A 24,939-nucleotide genomic window follows, 5' to 3' on the forward strand; every position below is an offset into this window, starting at 1 on the left:
ATCTGTTGAGATGATCACGTGGTTTTTATTCTTCAGTTTGTTAATGTGGAGTATCACACTGATTGATTTGTGGATATTGAAAAATCTTTGTATCCTTGGAATAAATCCCACTTGATCATGGTATATTATCCTTTTAATTTATTGTTGGATTTGGTTCGCCAATATTTTGTTGAGGATTTTTGCATCTATGTTCATCAGTGACATTGGCCTGTAATTTCCTTTTTTTGATATTTTCATCTGGTTTTGGTATCAGGGTGATGCTGGCCTCATAGAGTAAGTTTGGAAGTGTTCCTTCCTCTGCAACTTTTTGGAATAGTTTTAGAAGGATAGGCGTTAACTCTTATCTGAACCTTTGGTAGAATTCACCTGAGAAGTCATTTGGTCCTGAACTTTTCTTTGTTAGGAGTTGTTTTTTTTTTTTTTTTTTTTTAATATTACTGATTCAATTTCATTACTGGTAATTGGTCTGTTCATGTTTTCTGTTTCTTCCTAGTTCAGCCATGGGAGACTGTACTTTTTTAGGAATTTGTCCATTTCTTCTAAGTTGTCCATTGTATTGGCATATAGTTGTCCTTAGTAATCTCTTATGATCCTATGTATTTCTGTGGTGTTGGTTGTAACTAATTTTGTGTTTGATTTTATTGATTTGGGCCCTCTTTTTTCTTGATGAGTCTGAGAAAGAAATTTCAATTGTTTTACCTTTTCCTAGCCCAGGTCTGGGTCACAAGGTGACTGACTGCAGAACCCCAGGGGCCCTGTGGCTAATGCTGGCTCACTGGTGGGTGGAGTCAGGGTCCAGGAGACCCCGTGCACATTTGCCCACCCACTGGTCGGTAAAGCCAGCTCCTGGGGCTAGTGCTGGCCTACTGGAGGGCAGAAACAGGTCCTGGAGTCTGGATGCAGGGCCCAGGTGTCCCAGAGCTGGTGTCAGATGGCTGGGGGTTGGGGCTGGTTCCTGACACAGTTGGGTGTGGGGTCTGGGGGATCCTGAAGCTTCTGTTAGCTTGGTAGTGGGTGGGCCAGGTATGTAGAGCTGCGGTTTTCTTTTGGCTGGTGTCTGCCCTCTGGTGGATAGGGCTGGGTCCTGGGGTCTCTGGCTGGAGAGCCCTGGGCTGTCCCAGGGCTATTGCCTGTGGTCTGCTGTGTAGGGCTGGGCCCTGAGCCCTGTGGTGGCAGGGCTTTGCACAGAGGGTCTTCAATCAGCCTGTCTCCCTGTGGGTGGGCCTGTGTTCCCATGCAGTTAGTTACTTGACCTGAGGCATCCCAGCACTGGCACCCACAGGCTGTTGAGTGGGGCAGGGCTGGGTCCTGAGGCTGATAAGCTAGAGGGATGGTTCCAAAATGGCACTTGCCAGCACCAGTGTCCACCTGGTAGAACAAGCGCCCCAAAATGACTGCCACCAGTGTCTGTGTCTCCAGGGGAGCTGCAGATGCCTCCTGCCTCTCTGGGAGACTTTTCAAGATCAGCAAGTAGGCCTAACCCAGGCTCCTATCAAATTACTGCTTCTGCCCTGGGTCCCGGAGCAGGTGAGGTTTTGTGTGCACTCTTAGAGAGTGGAGTTACTATTTCCTCAGCCCTCTGGGACTCCTGAAAGTAAGCCCCACTGGCCTTCAAAATCAAATGCTCTGGGGGCTCATCTTCCCAGTCCAGGACTCCTGGGCTGGGGAGCCCGACATGAGGCTCAGACCTCTCACTCCTTTGGGAGAAACTCTGCAATTGTAATTATTCTCCGATTTGTGGGTTGCCCACCTGGAGTTATGAGACTTGTTTGTATCATGACTCCGCCCCTCCTACCCATCTCCCTGTGGTTCCTTTTTATCTTTAGTTGTATATCTTTCCTGGTAGGTTCTGTGTTTTTGCATCAATGGTTGTTCTGCAAATAGTGTTTTTGTTGTGCATGTGAGAGGTGGTGAGTTCAGGATCTTTCTACTCTGCCATCTTGGCTGATCTGATTCATTAGACTGTCTTCAAGTGAATTAAGGAATGTGGTCTGGGCTTCTGTTTCACACATTGTATGGTGCCTAGAACTGAACACTCACCTCAGAGTGGAGTGGGATCATCGCTATACTTACTTGACAGGCAGGCAGTCCTTGTAAAAAAGGACTCATCCCACTGAACGTTCATGTTGACAAACCTACATTTCTTTTTTTTTTAAATAAATTTATTTTTATTTTTGGCTGCATTGGGTCTTCGTTGCTGCGCGTGGGTTTTTCTGTAGTTGTGGTGAGTGGGGGCTACTCTTCAGTGTAGTGTGTGGGCTTCTCATTGCGGTGGCTTCTCTTGTTGCAGAGCACGGGCTCTAGGCGTACGGGCTTCAGTAGTTGTGGCTCGCGGGCTCAGTAGTTGTGGCACGTGGGCTGTAGAGTGCAGGCTCAGTAGTTGTGGTGCACGGGCATAGCTGCTCCGTGGCATGTGGGATCTTCCCAGGCCAAGGCTCGAACCCGTGTCCCCTGCATTGGCAGATGGGTTCTTAACCACTCGGCCACCAGGGAAGCCCCACATATTGGAGAACTTTTAAATTGCCTTTCTCAAGTACACTGTCTCTGACATTGCTTATATTTATTTATTTACCTAATTCTCCTCAACTCCCCCCCCAAAATATTTAGTTTTTAGTGATCCATCCAAACAATGTTTTCCAAGACGCTTTAACTACTACCCTTATTTCTTTTTAAAATCTCAAAATACCTAAATAATGAATTCTGTCTGCTGAGTAAGAGCATATGAAGTGATTTATTGACCTGGTTAAGATCCATTATATACAGGTAGAAACCATCAAAATTGTACAGGGAACCATTAAGAATATTGATAAAGACAGTTTTACAGATAAAATGACAACTGGAAAATAGTTTTAACATACATAACATATAATTATGAAAAAAATATAGAACACAAATTGTTCTACCAAATAGATTCCAAGGTTATTTAAAAGTCTGCTATGCAAACTTTAAGTTGAAAAATGTGTTCAATGGGGTTACATGGTTTTAAAAAAATTAAGCATAATGTAAAAAGTTGTTTTTTTCCTCACTGCAAATGGGAGAGGAACCAAAACTTTTTACTCCAAATCTATACATTTTGAAAAATAATTTATATGTCTAGCACAAAGAAAGAAAATTGAGGATGTTTACAGTTCTGTAAACTATGCCTTTCAAGAAATGCAAACTGCATCAGTTTTAACAGGTAAAAATTGTGCAATCAGAAATAGACTGTTCCCTTTAAGGTACAATTGTACCTTCATTGGCTTTATACCTGAGCACCAAAGCTGTAGTTCTAAATGCCGTCTTGGAAAGCTATTCTGAAAATGAGTAAGAAATCAAAACTAGCCTGTTATTGTCAGGAGAATTAGGCACCAAGAAGGAGATTATCTCCTTAGAAATGCAGTATTAACAATAGAGAAGTTTCAATTAATTAAGCAGCTGACAGATCTCCTTGTGAACACAGCAAAGGAAATCCACATAGGATGATCCTCCATAAAGTCCTTTGTCTTCTACCAGGAACTGTCGGAAAACCATTTCTGGCTGTTCTCGCTGCTTTACTATCGTGAGCTAGGAAAAAAAACAAGTTAGCTGGTTATAAACATTTTCTGAATGTGGCTAAATTTTGTATCCTTCAATTTCACCAAAATTACATAATGTCCACTGTCTGTGAGGCCTTGGAGGATGATAGGAAAGTGCCTATTATCCAGAGTGGAGAGAGGCAATAACCCCAAAACCACAAAAACCAAGACATACAATTAATTGTAAGTGGCAACAATGAAACATAAGCCGAGTGCTACGGGAAAGGCTTCACAATGTAGTGACTGTACCGAACCTTAAAGGACAGGGTGGGATTTCCTTAAGGAGGTGGGGGCCGAGCTAGCATTCCATGCGGGGACCACATACAAAAGACACAGTCCTGCCTGGTATGTAAACTAGCCCACACTTCTGAGAGGCAATGGGAGGTAATGCCTTTGGGTTTTTGTAGGGAATGTGATCCAGTGAAGGTGTTTAAGAACTGGTTATGGTGCCTAGAATGCACTGGGGAGATGAGGGAAACCAGACAGGAAGCAGTCGGAAGCATCTAGGTGGGAGATGATCAGGATCTGAATTAGGCAGTGTAGGTGCAAAGGAAGTGGATGAAAGAGAAAATGTAAAGTTCTTCAACCACTAAAATTAATAAATTAATTCTTCAAAAATATTCAGAACAATTTTTACACTGATTACATGTGGAAATGATAATATTTTGGATATACCAGATTAATAAAATCTGTTATCAAAATGGATTTTTTACATTTGAATTGTGGCTACTACCAAGTATAGAATTGCATGTGCAGCTTACATTATTGGACGATGCTGCTCTAGAGGAAGAGGCACGTGGAGAAGAAACCCAGAAGAGGGTAGTCCGTCATGAATACTCTGAGCCCTTCTACTTACTGCCTCCTTACTCACTCCTGTTTCAGGAATTCAGAGCAGATAATCAGAACGAATTTGATATCTGTTGAGCCATGAGCGTGGTTAATGGAGCCACACATGCAAATCACTGTCTCCACCTGCCTCCTGTATAATTCAGAAGAGCCAGGACATCATCTTACTTCCTTTCATGTGCGGAATCACCCAAAGGGCCTGCAGCTACTAGCTTCACGCCAGCTGCAGCGAGGAAGGTTTGTTACATATTGGCTGGGAGGGCCCAGCCCTCCCTACTGCTGCTTTATATAGGCTTTTTTTTTTAATCAAGTAGAATAATGTTGTCAACATGGCTTGCTTTTTTTCCTTTGTGTTATTTTGGCCAGGGCCTTAGGCTGATAAACTCTGAACCAACCCTGAACTAATAATAATAATATAACAACTGCTGCTACCATTACAAGCCAGCTAATTCTATGTGGATATGGACACGTGTGATGTCTTGGCCTGTTAGTGCCAAGCCCTGGGAGCTGACACTGGAACAGCTGTGTGGATAGTCATATTCCACTCTGACATGGGGAAAGAAACGAACCCCTTCATGGAAACATCTCCAAAGGAGTTTAAGATGTGCATCCTGGTGAGCCTGAAACCAAGGCAGTTTTCTCTTTTCTTGTGTTTTCTCCACCTTTCACCAGGTAACACTAAGACCTCTGCCATTGTCCATTATCGGCAACAGCAGTGTGGGTCCAGCCTCATTGTGGGTCCAAAACCTCAACATTTTGGTTTTCATGTGGTACTCACTGTAAAACCTTCTCTGATGAATGCATCTGGCCATCATGTGAAGTGGGAAATAGAATGGGGAATGAATTTCGGCCTTGGGGGAAACTCAACTATAAGGTAAAGTAATTAATATCCTGCTCTACCATTTGAGTCTCTACAAAGTTGGACCACCCAGCACTTGTTGGTGGAAGGTCTCAGGGAATTGCATTTATAGAAGTGTGGGATATGCTGTCTTGACATGCTAGTGGTCTTCTCCTCAAGGGGATTTTCAGATGATACCCTGAAAATGTCAAGGATTTTACAAACAACAGATAAGTTTGCCACTGGTACATAAAAAAATCTGATTAAGCATTCAAGCTAAAATTATTTTATTACACAATTGCTTATATTTTATTTACATATCATATTTAGAGCTTACCCCAGATATTTTAGTAACCAAAGCTGACATGACCTTGATAAGGAGTTACTGGAGCAGGTGGGAGAAAGCAGAGGAGAGGAAAGGGTTTTTTTTCCCCCTGGAAGGAGGGGCTACTGAGCACAAGGATGATCCCCATGTTTAGTTTGGCCTCTTCTCTGCAAATGGGGTCAACTGTGGAGATGCAGTTGCTGCTGCTGGGACAAAGGTGGATCATCCTTGCTGTGCATTCTGAGTACCAGCGGTCTTCAATTTGTGTTTCATAAGACCCTAAGATTTCATTACATGTCTCCAGGGTGTTCAGAGAGTGAAGAACATGTTTATTTTGAACCTTCTCTGCCATCTCTAGGTCCTGTCCTAAAACTGAACCCAAGTAGTGATGTAAAAACAGTTCTGGAAAGGTTGTCCTTTCCAGAGATCATAGAGATTATAAAGCTCTATATTAGTTCAAATTTCCTAAGTTCTACCCAAAGTTGATGTTTGCATGCGTGAGTATCAATGGTAAAGAATGTTGACGTAAACTGATATCACATTTATGTTTCAGGGGAAAAATAGCCCCATAATATCCTATATAGGCCTGCCTTCAGGTGAGTGTCCTGTACCTCTGCAGGAAGTAGTACAGTAATAGACCACTGTCATCTGTACATTCCAAACTCCAGGAGATTCTAATATTGAGCTTGAGAAGGAAGACAGAGGCGAGTACATGGGATTTAGCGACAAGGCATAATTTTCCTGAGATACAGACATTTTAAACTCCTCCTCAAACTCAAAAAGGAGTCCTTAGACGGACTAGAATAGCAAAACTTTTCAGAGATAATAAATCAAAAATTATAAAATCCAAATATAACAAATGTTCTAAGTAATTTTAAGCACTGATGGAAAAATCATTTCAAAGCCTGTTAATATTATCAATTGTTTCTAAGTTAATACTTAGTAAGATGACCCATGGTTAACCCATAGTGATAGCTGTTTATTTTTATGTTTGTGATTGACAAGTAGGTAGATATACTTAGAGGTTAATGTGAGTTTTCTATCAAAAAATCATGTTATAAAAATATAGGACATGCATTTTAAAAGTTTGTAAGGAAATTTTTTTAAAAAGACTTGAAAAAGGGAAAAAATAAAATCTCATTCTTACCTTCATTGAATATGGCCGCTTTTGTTGGATAATACCCATTATCATTCTGAGTGTTTGTGAGTATGGGTTTCCCAGCTCAGGCAATGATGTCTAAATTTAAGAAATTCAAGTTTAAGTTTCAGTACAATTTCTGACATTTAGATAGAAGCAGAATGAGATTACTAGAATGTTAAAGTTAAAAAACATCTTTCTAAACCATATACTGAACTCTTGGCTTAGTTCATTTACCTAAAAACCAAAAATATGAAAAAATGTACTAAAAATTATTCATATGTATCAGCATGCATTTCCACCAATGAACTCTCTTTTGAAAATAAAAATCCTTCCCTGGAACTTGACACATGTATATCACTGAAATGACACAAAGGGTGTTATGTTTTTTTACAAAGGATGTCTTTAATCCCTTTGCAAGATGGATATTTCAAGGCTATGTTGTGTGAGAAAAGGACACACTTTATTCCTTCAGCGGATCAGTTGCAGGACCCTGAGGCATTACCCCATTTGGAAAATGCTATCCAAATACCACTGTTTCAACATTAAAATAAACCACCAAATGTGATTTCTCAAAGGGAATGTGGCCTCTTAGATTTCCCTGAAATCTGGTTCATGGTGAACAAAAGATAACACCCAGCTGCATGTGGCCCCTGGGCGATGTGAAAGATCTGGACTTAGATTTCCTCCATTAAGACAGTAAAATGCTAATGCTTACTTCTAAGCAAGAAGACACCAAGAGCTAATAGATCATCTTTGAGTTAGCCATTGAAAAAGTGAATTAGAACATTTTACCACAAAGTCACAAGTCTCAGGGAAAGATCATGGCCAATATTTTTCATAGGAGTTGTTAAAAAAAAAAAAAAGCAGGAAATTCATTACTTATATTCACATTCCACTCCCTCTGTGTATTCTTTGACATTAAGACTATTAAGATCTTTTTATTTAAAAAAAACACATAAGTATACTTCATATGTATGTCTCAAAGTGCCAACTGCCTCTAAAAAGAAAGCAACTAAGGATTTGTATATTACTACAAAACAAAGAAAAAATATACTTACTATATCTGTGTTGACATGTGCAAAAGATGGCACGTTAAATATTCCTTGGATGAGTTCTGGTGGGCTACTTACTCCCAACCATAAGAACATGTTCACACCATTAGCCAATAGGAATATTCCTTCTTCTGAAAGACGGCTCTCAGAGCAACGAATAGCAGCAGGTAATGTTGTACTCTTGACATCTAATGTGTGCTATGCAGGCAAAGGCAAGAGAGTTAGAAACTCCCTCTTTCTTCCCTTCCTTCCTTCCTCTCTTTTCCCCTCCCTCCCTCCCTCCTTTCTTCCCTTCCTTCCAGTACATATTTAATGAGTTCCTACTCTCTACTAGTCCTATCTACTACTATCCTACTAGTCATTAGACAATAATCCCTGCCTTGTACAGCTAACCATTTTCTGGAGGGAAGAAGAGACAACAAATAATCTAAGTTAAATATATAGAAATTTAGGTGGTGTTAAGAGTTATGAAGAAAAGAAGCAGGAAAGTGGGATAGGGCACGTCCACGGTGGCAGTGTTACAGTTTTAAATAGGGGAGCCCAGGAAGGCTTGTTGAAAAGATAACTTTTGAGTAAAGACCTGAGGGCATGAGTGGAGGGCCATGGGGATATCTGGGGAAGAGCATTCAGATGGAGGGAACAGCTGGTGCAGAGGTCCTGAGGCAAGAGCTTATCTGGGATGTTCAAGCAAGGAGGCCAGTGTGGCTGGAGTGGAGTGAGAAAGGGGAGAGTAATAAGATGAGTCAGACAGAAGGGAGGGCAGAGTAGCACAGGCAGCACTGGGCCAGGGCAGTAAGAACTTTGGCTTTTACTGAAATGCGAAATCCTGGAGTGTTCTGAGTAGCGGAGGGACGTGAACTGACAATTATTTTAACAGGATCACTCTAACTTCTGTGCCAAAAACAGACTGGAGGGGCAAGCAAGGAGACTTGTTAGGAGGGATTGCCGTGGTCCACAGGAGAGGTGATTATGCTTGAGTCTGGGTGGTGACATATGGGGGTGAAAAGTGGTCAGCCTCTGGATAATCTTGGAAAGGAGAGCTGACATGTTTGCTGATGGATGAGATGGGGTGGATGAGGAAGAAAGCAGCCATGGGTGACTGCAGGACGCTGGTCCTGAAGAACTGGAAGGAGGGAGGGGTGATAAATGGAGATGGGGAAGACTGCAGGAGAAGCAGGCCTGGGAGGCCCAGTCAGGACTCAGTTTAAGATGCCCGTTAACACGCTCACGGAGAGATGCTCGGGAGGCTACAGGCACAGACACGCCCACGGTTCAGGGCAGCGGTACTGCTGGAGATAGGAACTTGGGAACCATCAGTATAGAAATGTTGCTGAGAGCATAGGTAAGACCCCCCCAAGGGATTAAGTGTAGATAGACAGGAGAAGCTTCCCTGGACTGAGCTCTGGGGTACTTGAACAGGGAAAACAGGGTAAACTAGCAAAGGAAGCAGGAGAGAAACTGGGACAAACCAAGTAAAGAGGGTGTTTCCAGAGGGAGAAAACTGTCAGATGCTGTGGACAAGTCAGAAAAGAGAAGCACTGCCCACTGGATTTAGCAAGGTGATTTTAGTGGAGTGGTGATGTTCATGTCCCTAAGAGTTCTAGTTTCTCTGGCACATAGCTGATAATCCAATTTTATATGAAAATCAATTGTTAACAATTTACATCTAACATTCATATTGATTGAAAGGATCAATAGCTTTTTATTTCCAACTTAATTTAACTCTCCAATTGCACTGAGGGCCTGGGTACGAGTTTGGATACAGGAGATAGAAATAAGCCATCAGCCTTCCCCCCTTTTATCCCTCAATTATAACTTGTTAGGTCTCAGGGGAAGGAGTCTAGTCAGAGAGTACAAGGGCATTCACGACATCAAGGATTACCTTTAAATAAGTAGAATACATTGCCAAGTAAACTCTCTGAGGACAAGGACAGTTCCTTCCGTGTACAGTGTAGGTAGCCTCAAATATATGTTGATTTGTAAACCCTGATAGCATTTGCTTAAGACTAATCATAGCCATTCTGATTAAATGTGGTGACTTAGACATTCATATACTGTCAAAAAACAGATAACGTGTGCACGTGAAATCCCGTATACACACGTATCAGTTGCCTTTCATGCCGTAAGGCTGGATTTCTTCAACAACTTGTCGACTCACTTTTCAACCTGCCTATTCAACTGAAGAGTACCAATTTGGGAATGAGGAAGGAAAAGCAGTCATCGGAAGGATTCCGTGAAGAACTCCTCAGGTCCGCCCACCACCCACACGGACCCTGAGCACAGGTTGAAGCGCATGCGCAGCTCGCCCAGAGCCCCGGCTCTCAGGCCCACACTACGCGTTGTGAAGCCATACGTGACTCGTAAGTTTCTTGTTAAGAACGAAATATTTCAGACATAACATATGGGAAAAGGCAAAATATGATTCCCTTCCAGACTCCTTAGGAAATGCACCAGCGCAGTGTGCTTACTATTGGCCGAAGCTGTGGGTAGAAGAAAAGCTGAGAGTCGGCCACACCCATGGTCATGACCAGCTGCCTCTGGTAGGCCCGCTCATCCGTTGAGATCTCTGGTCTGCTGAGCAGCACACAGTTTTTTAACAAACAGTTCATGTACACTGGCAGTACTTTCATGGAATCTGGTAAAATAAGCTGGAAGAGAGAGACATTAGTTTCAGATGCTTGGTCTTTACCGAAAATCAACACCTGCAGCACTTTACCTGTAAAATAGAAAGGTTTGCTGTTGAGATTGTGGAGAGGATTAAATGGTAACCCACGTAAAGCACCTAGAGCACAGACACTGGCACAGAGTAGATACTGAGAGCGCGGCAGGGGGTTTTATTTTCTCTAGTGCTCTAGCAGCTTGGTGTAGTGCTTATCAGCACAACTCACGGCCGGCAGTGCCGTCCCAGCGCTGCCTCTCATCTGCTGTGTGACACTGAGCAAATTCCTTACCCTCTCTTTCCCCCGGTTTTCTCTTCTAAAAAAGGAATAATAGCCCCTCTACTTCATGATCATGGGGTTGTTACGAGGATTAAATTATTTCTAATTTGTGAAGCACTTACAATAGTGCCAAACAGATAGTATCATATACATGTTTATTAAATAAAATGAAATAAACAAGTTATTTCCTAATCTGTATCACCAGCTTCTACCTCTTGAGTTCAAGAACAGCATTTCCAACTGTCCACGAGATATCTCTTCCTCTCTGCTCTTCATGCATCTGTTAGTCATAGACTCATCAGACATTGAATGAGTGCCACCACGTCACAGGTTCTATCAAAGTATCAAGGATCTACAGAGGAATGAGGCATAGTCCACATGCAAGATGTCTAATGTCTACTGGGGATGATATACATATAAAAGATAAACCATAATAAGGAAATTGCAATACCATATGTAGAAAATAAAACAGGAAGTGCTTCATGAATTTATTAGCTGCGTAACTACTGTATGCTAACGAAAACTCAAACTCCTACAATTCCACAAACGTACAAACATGTTCTTCCTGTTATGGTTCCTATTTTAGATACTAGAACTACCAGATGAACCCTAATTTCACTTTTTCTTTACCTTCAATTAGTACATGAATTCTTTCTATTCTACATTTATAATCCACCTGTACCTTCCTCTCCATCCTCTCTTTGGCTCACGTGACCTCATTCTGACTTCATTCTAGCCGCCTCAAAGTACATACCATAAAGTGACGCTCCAAATAATAACACAATTAAACAGTTCTAGAAACACAACCTGATGGGTAAAAAAACTACAAATAATTTGTAATTTGTAAAATTACAAGTAATTTGCCTGTGTGTTTAACCTTCTTCCCAACTCAATTTTATAAATATGGCTAAGAATCAAGATCGAATGATCTGAGTGTCACTTCCTTCCATTTAACAGTAGGTCAATGGACAACGAAATATCCAAAAAAAAAAAGTATATATAGGAGATAATGATAATCTGCAAATAGAAATATCTGGTCTATAAATTCATGATTTCTTTTTAGCTTTCTATCTTAATGATGAAAAAGAATATATACTTTTCAGAATCCATACCAAAAAGGAAATTTTCCTCAGGGCTCTGTAAGGATTTATTCCTCAACTTAAATCCCTTTATCACAGGTCTCTTCTCATGATCTATTAAGGAATGTGTAAACAGAACTTACTTCACTGGTTCAGGAAAACATATTTCAGAACAATCCTACTTTGTAGTTAGTTTTCCCTCTCAACTTTTATCTCCTTTCAAAGAACCAAAGACAGTTAAATAAATTTATGTTTCCTCATATGAGGAAAAGCTCTTCTTGTAATCTGCTCTCTAGCATAAATTTTTTTTCTTTTTTTAGGTTGAGGAATAATCACTGTTCAACATTATATTAGTTTCAGGTATATATCGTGATAATTCATGTTTGTATATACTGTGAAATAGTGACCACAATAAATCTAGTTAATATCATCACCGTACAAAATTACAGAATCTTTTCTTGTAATGAGAACTGTTGACACCTGCTCTCTTAGCAACTATCAAATATGCAGTTCAGTGTTATTATCTACAGTCCCCATGCTGTACATTACTTCCCCAGGACTTATTTATGTTATAACTGGAAGTCTGTACCTTTTGAGCCCCTTCAACCATTTTGCCCACCCCCCACCCCCCAGGCCTCTGGCAATCACCATTCTGATCTCAGTATCTATGAGCTTGGTTTCTGTTTGTTTTTTAGATTCTACATACAAATGAGATCCATATGGTATTTGTCTTTCTCTGACTTCTTTCACTTGTTTAGCGTAAAGTATTTTTATTTGACAACTATGGTACTGGAATATGTTTTCAGCCAAGGAAAATTAGGATTAAAAAAAAAAAAGAAAAAAAATATTATCCAAAGGTATAGGACACAGATCATGGTCATATTCCAGAGCCACGTGGCTCCAATACTATTTTGGGGCTAATTACCAGTTAGGCATCTTAGATGTTATGGATTAAGAATGTTCTTAGATTCCCATAGAGAAGCATATATGTACAGTTTTTTAATATCGTCTTGCAGTTCACTGGTTGCTGCTCATTAATCAGGTCATATTAAGACAGTTTAGAAATTTGTTGTCCTGAAAACCACAAAGAGGCCCATGATGACACTATCAGGACTAAAAAATCTGATTAGAGGAGACTGGATTATAGAGGGCAGGGGGAAGAGAACAGAGGAGGTAAGAAGGAAATTTTATTATAAAGAAGAAAAATGGAGTTAGAGTGAAAGAAAACAGAGAGACAGTCTTAGTGTTTTTGAGGTGGGGAAGAAAATGTGGCAACAGATCGGCAATTAAAACCTTTCCCCACCTCCTTGATCCTCTCCATAAATAATGAAATTATTCTCAGGGAGAAAAAGTGTGAGTGAGGAAGGAGTGGAAATTCATGAATCCACAGTTTAATTGAATTTGAAGAATTCTCCACTTTGGGTTTTGAAGTAACAGATGTGGTAATGAAAAAAACGATTACTTTGCAGTTAAGTTCATGTGACTTGCCTTTTAAAGTCAGTGTACTCCCATATGATGTAATATATTTAAGTTCAGAACAGTAAGTTGTTAGATTTAATGAAAAAGAATCTACATTGCTTATGTAAACTTAAAAATTTGTTTTAATGTTGTTTTTAATTATATGTCTTAACCCAGCATCTATCCTGTGACCGCCCCCCCCCCCCCAGCCCAAGGTGGGTGTCTCCTTAAATTTTACACCTTAAGCACCTCTTCTGCATCAGCCTAGTCCTGACCCTGGCAATTCAGTAAAAGCATATCTCCTGAGGTCCAGTATCATATAATCCAGGTATATAGGTCCTTAACAGTCTTGCTTTGATCAAGGAAACTGGGCTCTATAGTAAAACAGTGCAATTCCTTTACGAATTTCTCCATGGAAATTATTTCTTGCAAGTGAACTATGGAAAACCACCAAATTTGAAGTTACATTCTCTGAGGAGAACCTGAAGTCCAGCCATTCTGTTTTTAAATAATGGTATATTTTAATATATTATTGTTATTAACAGTTTTATAATCTCTACATTTTCCCCACTCCATGATGGATAATCCTAGGTTAAAGGTACACTTGAAATGTGCTAATGGAGAAAGAAAAATCTCCAAAAGAACAGGAATAATCTTTATCCATTTTTTCAGAAAAAAAATTGTCATCATAATGTTGTTACTCCAGAAACAATTCAACTGCAAACAGATGATCTAGTAGTAGAGTCAAATCTTTTAACTTTAAACCAGCAGCAACCGACCAGTTTCATTTCTTCCCTTAATAGGCAACAGATCTTTGACTTAAGGTCTCTGAATCCAGTTGTTTTAACATTAGCAAATAAACTTCCTGAGAGGACACTAACTGTACCTGTTCTTCTTCAACAATCCTTCCGAAGTATGAGACACTCCAGAGACAGAGTATGGAAACACTCCATGTTTCCAGAGCTCCAAAACAAGTAGTAAAACTGGGGAGTAAAGTGGTCTTGGTTGGACTATATCCAGGTGCACCTGGGGGGCTTTGTATAAAGTAAACACGTGTGCTCTGAAACAGGACTGATACTGGAATTTACTGGAGTGGCAAGTCCTCTGAATAATAAAGAGAACTGACTTACACAGATTTAAGAGCTGCTTTTGTGATTATCAACAGGAGATGAAAGAATGGATGGCTACTCTAATCTCTCCGGACAGCACAGAAAGGAATTTTTGTGAGAAGTCCAAGCTAATAACTATGTTTGTTTTAATTTCCTTCTTTACCCAGATTATGAATTTGGCCCCCAGATGTATCTGCACTATCGCTGCTGCTGAAGGGTTGCTTTGGGTGGGGTTTCAGATGTCACTGTCCACAAGGAATTAACCAGAAAGTTTTCCCATCTGTTGCTTACTGCCTTCTCTTTAATCCAAATTCTATACTCAGATATTCAATACATAACTATGAAAAATGGCATCTAGCTTTGATGGGGAAGAATATGAAAAAGAAAACAGATGCAAAAATAAATGTGGACAAGAGGTTCTACCTTTTCTTTTTGCTTTTTTTTGTGTTTTGTTTTCACAAGAGAGAGGTTTAAAGGATCTTCTAAAATTTCAAATTACTAGATGAGAGAGACAATTTTTTCAAAACTCTTCATACCTATTATTAACTTTTAAATATAAAGAACGCCAAAATTTATAAATTTTATTTGTTTATAAAAGAGGGGCTTCCCTGGTGGCGCAGTGGTTGAGAGTCCGCCTGCCGATGCAGGGGACATGGGTTCGTGCCCTGGTCTGGGAAGATCCCACATGCCGCGGAGCGGCTGGGCCCGTGAGCCATGGCCGCTGAGCCTGCGCGTCGGAGCCTGTGCTCCACAACGGGAGAGGCCACAACAGTGAGAGGCCCGCGTACCGCAAAAAAAAAAAAAAAAAAAAAAAAAATATATATATATATATATAAATGAATCATTACTGCCATTAGTTCATGTCAACTTTGATTGTTAATAAATGTCCAAAAAGTATTTAAGCACCGCCATTTCATAACTCTATATCCATCTTCATCCATGCAAAAGATAACCCCATTTATATTGACATTTCTTACATATAACATGCTTTTGTTTATAAATAATGTAGTGACCCTCAACACGTTTTTGGGTTCATGCATCTTGTAAAGCCACTAAGCATTTTAATGTTGCTATAAATAAACCATAGCCCCCCAAAAATGGCATTGTCAATCTTTCGTTGTATGGTTTACTATACAGCATCTAAGTGCCTGGAACGTCATAAGCCTTTACTAGCAGAACGCTGAATGAACAAGTAGGTGTTTATAACACTTCAGCACCTGAGGACAGCAGGTAACTTACCTGGCTGGCTGCAGACGGACTAGCACAATTCTTCCGGTAACAGGCCAACACGTGGGCGGTCTGATTAACCAGAATTTCCCTGATGACCTTCAAGGGCTGGTGTAGAACTGCTTTAAAAGCTACTTGCACAAAACAGTGAAAAGGGCATCAAAGGTTTAGCTCAGAAATTGATCCCTTCAAATAATAATAAAAAAAATTGCTCTTCAGACCACTCAGCAAGGGATAACAGCATTTAAAAATGTTCACGCCATGTGTTAATGCTCTCCACTTGACTAATTATAATTTAGCAAATGAAGAACAATAGCCTACCTACAACAATAGGCAGGTAATTGGTCCAGAATTTTCCTCAGAATATTAGAAACAGAACTCTGCACACACACACAGAAAAGAAAGACCAGTTTACTATCTTCTGATGTTCTGAATTCTTATGGGCTGGATTGCTCTTTCTTCTAAACCTTACTGTAGCATTTCAATTGGGGTTTGGAGCAGGGAGGGGAGAAGCAGCCAGAAAACTCCACCTCAGGCCCCTACCACTTCCTAATTATCTTGGCATGGATAAGCAAATTCAGTCTCACATGAGGGACCATCTTCTATTATCCTCATGTCCCAGAGGGCACACTCATACCATAATGAGTCTAAGTTATCACCTTCCTCAATTTCAACTCAGTCCCCCTGGGAAAGAAACTTTAAACAAAACTGGATAGCACGGCCTGACTCACTGCTGTCCCTATTAGTCTAGAGTTAGAAATGCTGATTATTCTCCTTCACCCTTAGCTTTTACAAATTCTGAATTTACCCACCGAAAGTCTGCACTACCGCAGGACCTGTCAGCTACTAACTCGATTAACCAATGCAGGCCTGCCTGCATTACCAGCAAGGTATACTGCACCCCAGAATTAGCAAAGTGTTACCTGACTTGGCAAAGAAGTTGATAAGGGCATCAGTCTCGCAGCTCTTATAGAGATCAGCCAGCTGGGAGCTGCAGTTCAAGCCCAGATTGTGAATCCGAAGTCTTCTCTGCCCGCTGACAGTCGTGTAAAGCACGGCACACTGCAGAGGCAACATGGAGGGCACATGTTTTTCTGGTTAACATATTCACCCAAGCAGAACAGTGTGTACGGCCAAAAGACCTCTAAACTTTCCTACAGGATTTTTTCTATTATTGCTAAAGACTGAACAACAACACATAAGGGAGGAATAATGACCAGTCATACACTGGGTTCTCATGTAGCATTTCACTGGTTTAAACTTAATGGGGCTGTTCACATGCAAATAACTGTGCATTTCCACAACTAGTCTACATTTCGTAGCTCAGATTTTATTACCAGGGATCCAGGTCCAGAAATAATACCTTCATGTTCTCATAGTCCTCCTCAAGGCTCACTTCGATTAAAAATGGACAACTAGCTTTGGTGAGGTACTTAGGTTTTATACTAATAATATATGCATACATTTCAAAAATGCAAACAAGTAACCATTTCCCCAAATAGGTGTGATTTTAAAATAAACAGAGTTTTTCCTCAACTTGATGCCAGTCTCTCTCCTTTCTTTGAGGTTGATGCTCGTGTCTGAAAACTATGACCATTAGAATTTCTCCTGTTTTAATTCAAAGTCTCCATGGCTTCTAGTTAATCTTATTTGCTACAAAGCCAAATCCCATCGTTACTTGCTTCTGTTATGATAACACGTCTCAGCAATGGTGTCCCGCACACGGCATTCAGGAATGCAGCAAACCAGTGAGTGAGTGGGTACTGATGCCTGTCATTCTGACCTCAAGTCTGCGGGGCTCTCATGCAAAGACATACATAATGGTTACTTCACATAAATAGCATATATGAATCAGTATGGAGAATACACCACAGAGTGCTCTAGTCACTTTTGCCTTTGGAGAAATGGAGTTGAATTTCTTTATGGAGAGACTAACACAGTTGATGGCCCTGGAGTCTCCCCCACTGATCACTGTCAGTAACAAACTACAAAGCAAAAGATGGGAAGACATTTTAGATCACCTGGATTAAGGCTCCACTGTCTTCACTGAGTTTGTCATCATGCTTGAACTCCACAGTCACTGCCTTGTCACAGTCAATGGCTGCCATCTCTACATCGGTGGTGTTGTTCATATAGATGCCACCAAAGAAGTCAGTGGCTCTGAAACCTAAGGATGAGGGAAGAGGGAAATTTTGCTTCTCCTTATTTTACTGTTACTTTCTTTGTTGGCCTGTTAATGAGTTTGAAGAGGAAACAATTACACAACAGAGACCTGAAAAATAATAAAAACGAGAAGTACCTGTGCTGGTACGAACCCTCATAATAGCATCAAATCCTATTTTCTTCTCAATATCATTTCTGAGGTCATTCAAAAATTGTTGGCTGTCCAAGTGCACCTAAAAAATAAAGTATGATCATGCCCACCAGGTGGCGGCAAAATACTTAAAATAACAATTCTTTTTTAAACAAATCTTGATTAAAACCTACTTTATCCAGAAATCTCAGAAAGGGTTCTGAAAGCTTTTTCAGTGTCATTTCATTTATACTCTTTGGTCTTATCAAATCCCTCATCTAGTTCCTAATATAAATATGTAGCTAGGCAATGAAAAATAACTGCTTTCATCAAAATACAACTAGATGATGAACACTGTCATTTATGTTGGGGGAACACTCGTTCCCCCTCCATGTTTCCCTCTGGAGGCACATAACTTAGAGGTGCCCCCCAACCTCTTCTCCTCAGGGGAGGACAGGTGACTTATCCAATTTCTAAGCTTGGGAAAAGGAACTGGGCAGGCGTAGCTCGGCCTCTTCCACATCTTCTTTCTGGGGAAGCAGCCTGCCTGCAGGAAGCACACGCTTCCTGGCCCTCAGTACAGCAGCAGGAGGCAGGAGTCCGCAGGAGACGCTTTTGTCTGTGCCGCCTCGGTGTAAAGTTTGTCTCACTGAGGGGAAAGCGCTAGGAACCCCACTTGCCCACAGACCTAGGTCCGTTCCAGGGCTGGCGTTCTGATCGTCTCTTGACTCTGTCTCTCAGTTCAGGCTTGGAGGGGGCGGGAGGAGTATCATGAACTGACCCGCCCCCATATCATAACACTTTAAAACAAATATATAGTCACTTTTAAAAACAATACCTTAAATATATTTAATATAAAATACCAAGATTTTATATTAAATATATTTCCCCCCAACATGGAAGCTTAACATTGACATTCAACTCGGAGGCTGAATGAGTCAATCTGTGGCCATACCTTAGGGAGCAGGCAAGCAATTCCTAACCATCTGTCCATCCTTTTCCATCGGACCTAGAATTTACATGTGTCGGCTGCCCACAAGGGGGCACAGCTTTCTCACAGATCTAAGCACCAAAAGTAAACCAGCAGTGGAAAACCGAGGCAAACAAATTGCTGGCCTTTACCTGGAAATTGTTGTACTTGTAGAGGGTTCCTCCCGTGAGCTGAGGCACGAGACCCAAGGAGGCCACGTCCACGTACTGACTGGGGAAGAGGAAGAGCGTCACGCAGCAGCCATGAGCCACGCAGTCCTTGGCTAGAGGGTCGTAGACATTTGTCTGGGGCTGGAAGAGGATCTGAAGAAAAAGATACACAAAGGGGAAAAAGAAAACCACGTAATGTTTCTGGTTTCTGTTTTTAATTTCTATTGAATTCTCACTGAAGTTTTTTTTTTTTTCTTTTTTTTTTTTTTGCGGTACACGGGCCTCTCACTGTTGTGGCCTCTTGCGTTGCGGAGCACAGGCTCCGGACGCGCAGGCTCAGTGGCCATGGCTCACGGGCCCAGCCGCTCCGCGGCATGTGGGATCTTCCCGGACCGGGGCACGAACCCGTGTCCCCTGCATCGGCAGGCGGACTCTCAACCACTGCGCCACCAGGGAAGCCCCTCACTGAAGTTTTTTAAATGAATTTTTTTTCCCAGTTAAATGCAGAAGAAGAAGTGAGCCGTGATAATCATCAGTGCAGAGGCCATGTGTCGAGCACCCTGTGCGCCAGGCGTGTGCCGTGTTTAATACACGTATGTGCGCAATGTTATCTGATCCTCCGACAGCTCTAAGGAAGCTGATGTTTAGTCCTCCCTTTGACAGACCGAGATGAGGCAACTTGCTTGGTGTCACGTGGCCGCGGCTGGATGCTTACCTCACGGTTTATCCTTTCCCCCGACTTGTCCCCACGGCTACACTGCCAGAGAGGGTCTGAGCAAAGCATATTTTGAGCCCCAGGCACGTCTGCTTCATGCCTCGGGAGTGCTGTCATACGGGACCGTCCACTACATTCGCCCTCTACCTTTATCTTCTTTCTGCATTTCCCCCCATTTCTTCCATTCCCCTAATAGTCTTATTACTCCGTCTCTTACACAGATTATACATGAAAAAAGTTTGAGACCTTATCTTATTTCAGACATCAGTTTTTCTAGGAATATACAATTTCCTAAATTATTTACAATTCAAAATTTTCCTACAAAATACAATGTCCTGGATTTATACATTACATGTAGCTTCTCCCCCTTTCCTATACAAAGCACACACTCCCTCTCCCTTTATTCCATCTTAAGAACTGACATATGGACTTCAAAGGGCAACTGTTTACAAATACCTTCTCTTTGTCCGTATTAATCAGTTTTTTGTCATCTCTGTTTTTGAGCTTCCCTGGTGCTTCCGCAGTTGGCAAGGAGGAATGGAAGATGAACAGCTTCCCGGGACAGTCAGCTGCCTGGGGGGGAAAAAAAAAGAGTTTTGGGCGGGAAGTTTTATTTTAAGGGACTCAGGAAAATAAAATATAAGTACTTTCTATGAGCCAAGCACTGTATACATCTCATTAATACTCACAGTAACCTTGTGTCTTCTATAGATTGGAAAACTGAGGCTCAGGGAGGCTAAGTGATATGCCTAAAGTCACACAAGTTATAAACGAAGGGGCCAATTTTTTTTTGGGGGGACCACACTGTGCGGCTTGCAGGATCTTAGTTCCCTGATCAGGGATCGCACCCGGGCCCACAGCAGTGAAAGCACCAGGTCCTAACGACTGGACCACCAGGAAATTCCCCAAAGAGTCAATGTATAAATGTAGGTCTCTATACCATGATGCTTTAAACACCTATTAAAATGATGTGTCCAGGTAAAAATACTTTCTCATTTAGCCAACAGTAGTCTTTCAGGACCAGGTAAATCCCCTGATGATAGGATTCCCAGGATCATGATGTAATACAAGCTCTTCTTTGAAATCATTAGTAAACAGATTAAACCTGAAGGGGTACTTCAAGGAAGAATGCACAAGAATGCAGCGGTGGTGTGGCAACAGCAGACACAAGGAATCAGCTATCAGGCAAGATGACAAAAGGAAAAAATGCGGGATCAACATCACACTATCTGTAGTCCCTGGGAAGCAACAAAAAGCCCAGGGAGGCTCCATGAAAGTCAAATCAGCATTAAAAATATTTAAAATCTTATTTAGGGAGCTAAGAAGTAACGTACAAGAAAAATTTACTGAAATTAAATGATTCAGTATATTGCTCCTCTCCCATCTTGCCTCTCTCCAAACCATCCAGGCACACTGTTGCCTTGAAATAATTTCAAGGCAACTGTTCTGATCACATAGGTGACTTTTCTCCTCAAGACTCCTGAAGCCTTTCCATTACAGGATAAAGTCCACATTCCTTTATTTGGGTGGGAGCAGGAAGGCTGGGAAACAGTGAGATGTGTTGCTACCAATGTTCCTTCGCTGTGTGCAGCTCTGCACCAGACCCTTCGCGCACATTTCTTATGTAATCCTCACAACCTGGTGACAAAGGTAGTATTGTCTGCATGTTAAGGATAGGAAAACGGAGGCTCATCCAATCTGGCGAGTTCACACAGCCTGTAAGCAACAGTTTTGAGGCCCTTTGGAGTTCAGTCTGAATCTGTCTTTCCAGTCTAATCTCGCCCCTGACCATCCCCTGCACTGGAAGTTGCAGCCACACAACCTTCTTGCTTTCCTGGAACACACCACGTGCTTTACACACCTCCGTATTTGTTCCCTCTGCCTGGAATCCATCTCTCCTTTTCCTTGGCCTGGAGCTGTTGTTTGCACACTTGTGTGCCTGGGTCAGCTGCAAGATGTGAAGTCATTTGCTACTAATAATAAGGTACTTGGGTTTGTGAATAAGTTCCTTAAAAAACAAATGAAGAGAATTCAAGGCTAGCCCTGTCTTAATGTGTCTCACCGAGTGACACTGTGATATGCTTTGTGGAGTGGGTCCCAGCTGACACCCTGGGGAGGGTGTGTAACCCATGCCCCATCTTGTCTTTGCTGTGTGTCCAGTAGTGAGCAGTGACTTTATTGTTGCCCAAGTCTTTTACCGCAAATTACTGATACATAACAGCATTCATAAGAAGGAAGGCAAGGCTGAATGAAGAGCACGGACAGTGACCCTCCATGTGTATACACACCACATAGGAAAAGGTGTTTTCAACACTTTGGCCAACAAACACAGTAGTTCCAATGACCAAATCCAAGTAAAATTTCCAGTAATATTGATAATAACATGTTAAATATTTTGCAATTCTATGACTAAATTTTTTTCATTTCTATCACTTTTATAAAAGTACTTTTAATTTTAATCCAAGTAGCAGAAAAGGTATAAAACTTTTCTTAAACGTCTATCTTTTCCCTGACTTTTCATGCCTCGCCTGCCCAATTCCCCTAAAGAATTCATTGTCAAAAATTCTTCTGTCGGGCTTCCCTGGTGGCGCAGTGGTTGAGAGTCCGCCTGCCAATGCAGGGGACACGGGTTCGTGTCCCAGTCCGGGAAGATCCCACATCCCACGGAGCAGCTGGGCCCATGAGCCACAGCCGCTGAGCCTGAGCGTCCAGAGCCTGTGCTTCGCAACGGGAGAGGCCACAACAGTGAGAGGCCCGCGTACCGCAAAAAAAATAAAAAATAAAAAATTCTTCTATCATCTAGATCTTCTGTACTCACAGATGCACTGTAACTTTATACCACAGTAGTTAAAAGCATGGGTCCTAGTTCCTAACTGCATGGGTTAGAATCCCAGCCATTTTATCAGCTAAGTGACACTGGGCAAAATATTTAACTTCTCTAAGCCTCAGCTACCTAATTATATGATGCAGGAAAAACAGTAACTACAAAATATTGTTGAGAGAATTCAATGACCCAGGACATGGTGTTAATCATAATTACACATACATGATTGCCTAGTTAATATTACCTATGGAGTAAAACTCTGAAGGAAAAAAAAAGTACAATATTGAAAAAAATAAAGAAGCCCTATTTATCTTTTTTCCTTATATAATGGCTATTAATTTCAGATTTATTATTTCATTAATCACATCCTTATAAAATCTTTTATGAGTAGCAATAAAAGAAAGAGCTCCTATGGCATTATATGCTTTATAATCCCTACAAAATTTATGTTTTTACCAAAATCTGATTGTGCCCACATAAGTGCAACATGTAGGGTTAGACGAATGACATGTCATTCTTATTATGGTGGAAACAGGTTGAGAAAGGCTGGCCTGGAGAACCCATTGTTTGAAATTCAGCTCCGATGTCCTTTCCTCTGAGAGATGTGTTATTATCCCCCTCAGCAGAGCTGGTTGCCTCTACCTCTATGTCCCTACTCTGCTTTGTAAATAAGACTTTTCTAGAATTAATGACACTGTGTTACAACTTTAGGTATTCTACTGTCTTCCATGGATCACAGGCTCCATGAAAAAGGAAGGACCTTGATTTTTCTACAATGTATTTCTCCAAGGCCCCTGCCCAGGGTCTGGTACCTTTCGCTCTATAGATGCTCCGTACATTTTTGTGGAAGGAATGTTGTGATGCATCGTCTTGAATCCAAATTTAAGCATATATTAAGACAACTGAAACATAAATTCCCCCCACCTAATGATATATTTGAAGCATAACCACTGAAGGCCATTTCCCTCCAACATTTTGCCAAACTCTATTTATCTAGTTTTATGGGGGAAGGAAGAGCTAACTCAGAAAACTGTTCTGAGGCCAACTTAAAAGACAATGCCAGAAATTCACATATAGTTGAGTTATGAGTGTCAGATTTTGAAAGAGATGCAGATTTTGGAAGACTATATGGAAAAAAAGACACTAGGAGTACAAGAGGCTGTGGACACGGAAGCATGTACAACAGAAAATAGGGAATGGAAACCTTTAGTTGGATAGTTCAAGGGATTTTGAGAAAGTATGCATCAGAAGTTACCAAACAGTCCCTCTTTATCTTTGTGACAAATTAGCACATGTTTTATGTTAGTTTTTGTCTACTCTCTTCCTTTGCTTCAAAAAGTTTATTACAACTAATTATATATAGATTTTACTTGGCATCTAGCTGATAGAAAGTAGAGCTATAATTCAAATGGGGGAGTCCAGTTCTAAAGTGTCTCCACTTGGACACAAATAAGAAACATTGCACTCTGATGCTCTCTCAGTTTCTCCTCCCCTCCACAGAGAATGAGACTCTCAGCTCCGGCCTCTCGTGCAGAACACCCTGAGCTCCTCGGCTGACCTGCTGCGGTCCCGGACTTCCCAAAGTTACTCTTTGCTCTCCTCCCCCACCCCCTTTATTTTTGGGAACATAAGCAATGAACATCACACATGGTATTACAGAGTTACATCTCTTTTACACTATGAGCAACTTAGAAGCAGGGACAGTAGTCCTCACATTGTCTTAACAAAACACAGGCATTTAATCAATCTTTGTTGACTGAAAGAATAAGTGAATGAATGATGTGGTCTCTTCAGTATTTAGATATTACCCTGCACATTCTCAAAAATGTTAGCTCTTACCTAATAATGACTTCAGGCAAGAATTTTAGTACCCTGTATATGTTATACAAATTTAAGTCTTAGCCACACGGGACCTGAAAAGATGATGAGATGATGTGACGGTCACAGGCAGCTAAGCTATCATACACACATCAGACATTTACACACATCAGACATTTACACACATCAGACATTTACACACACACACACACTTTTATCTTATTTGGAATTTTTTTTCCTTCATCCAAACCTGATAAAGTTGCTACGAGGGAGAAAGTATCGAATTGTACTACAGCAGTGTCTGCTCTTATACAACGAATTATAATCACCCCGAATCTTCTTGGAAGATGCAGAAGAAACCTTTTTCATTAAGGTTATTTATGGCAATGGTCTATTTATACAAAAAAGTGTTGAGGAAACAGATGATTAAAGGTACATATATAATAGAAATGCTAAGGCAAATGTAAAGAACTGGAAATCACTAAGAAGGTCAGGGAAAAGAAATCGTTATATTAGAATATCTACCCTAAGTAGTATCTTAGTAGTTAAAGCTAAAAGAAACATTATGCGTTAGACTGCTT

The 24,939-nt window shown here is 41.1% G+C and overlaps 2 protein-coding genes across 6 annotated transcripts in view; one reads left to right on the top strand and one right to left on the bottom strand.

The window, feature by feature from the left end:
• Positions 1-6,135, top strand: part of METTL14 (methyltransferase 14, N6-adenosine-methyltransferase non-catalytic subunit) — a 55,966-nt gene extending 49,831 nt beyond the window's left edge. For 2 of the 4 annotated variants that reach the window (XR_009519601.1, XR_009519604.1), the window contains one exon: positions 4,437-6,135. The gene's annotated coding sequence lies outside the window, so the exon portion shown is untranslated. The remainder of the gene's footprint in view (positions 1-4,436) is intronic. The other 2 variants (XR_009519602.1, XR_009519603.1) reach the window with 2 other exon arrangements.
• The window catches only part of SEC24D (SEC24 homolog D, COPII coat complex component), a 112,044-nt gene continuing 89,281 nt past the window's right edge, over positions 2,177-24,939 (bottom strand). Inside the window, exons 14-23 of one of the 2 annotated variants that reach the window (XM_060012929.1) lie at positions 20,173-20,289; positions 18,984-19,154; positions 17,868-17,964; positions 17,590-17,735; positions 16,492-16,630; positions 15,581-15,699; positions 10,225-10,404; positions 7,763-7,954; positions 6,711-6,800; positions 2,177-3,543 (exon numbers count right to left, since the gene is read on the bottom strand). In XM_060012929.1, coding sequence (XP_059868912.1) covers positions 3,403-3,543; positions 6,711-6,800; positions 7,763-7,954; positions 10,225-10,404; positions 15,581-15,699; positions 16,492-16,630; positions 17,590-17,735; positions 17,868-17,964; positions 18,984-19,154; positions 20,173-20,289 — 1,392 coding nt within the window. In that variant the 3' untranslated portion in view covers positions 2,177-3,402. The remainder of the gene's footprint in view (positions 3,544-6,710; positions 6,801-7,762; positions 7,955-10,224; positions 10,405-15,580; positions 15,700-16,491; positions 16,631-17,589; positions 17,736-17,867; positions 17,965-18,983; positions 19,155-20,172; positions 20,290-24,939) is intronic. The other variant, XM_060012930.1, reaches the window with a different exon arrangement.

This window comes from Delphinus delphis, chromosome 5, assembly GCF_949987515.2.
Source record: "Delphinus delphis chromosome 5, mDelDel1.2, whole genome shotgun sequence".
Taxonomy (NCBI): Eukaryota; Metazoa; Chordata; class Mammalia; order Artiodactyla; family Delphinidae; genus Delphinus; species Delphinus delphis.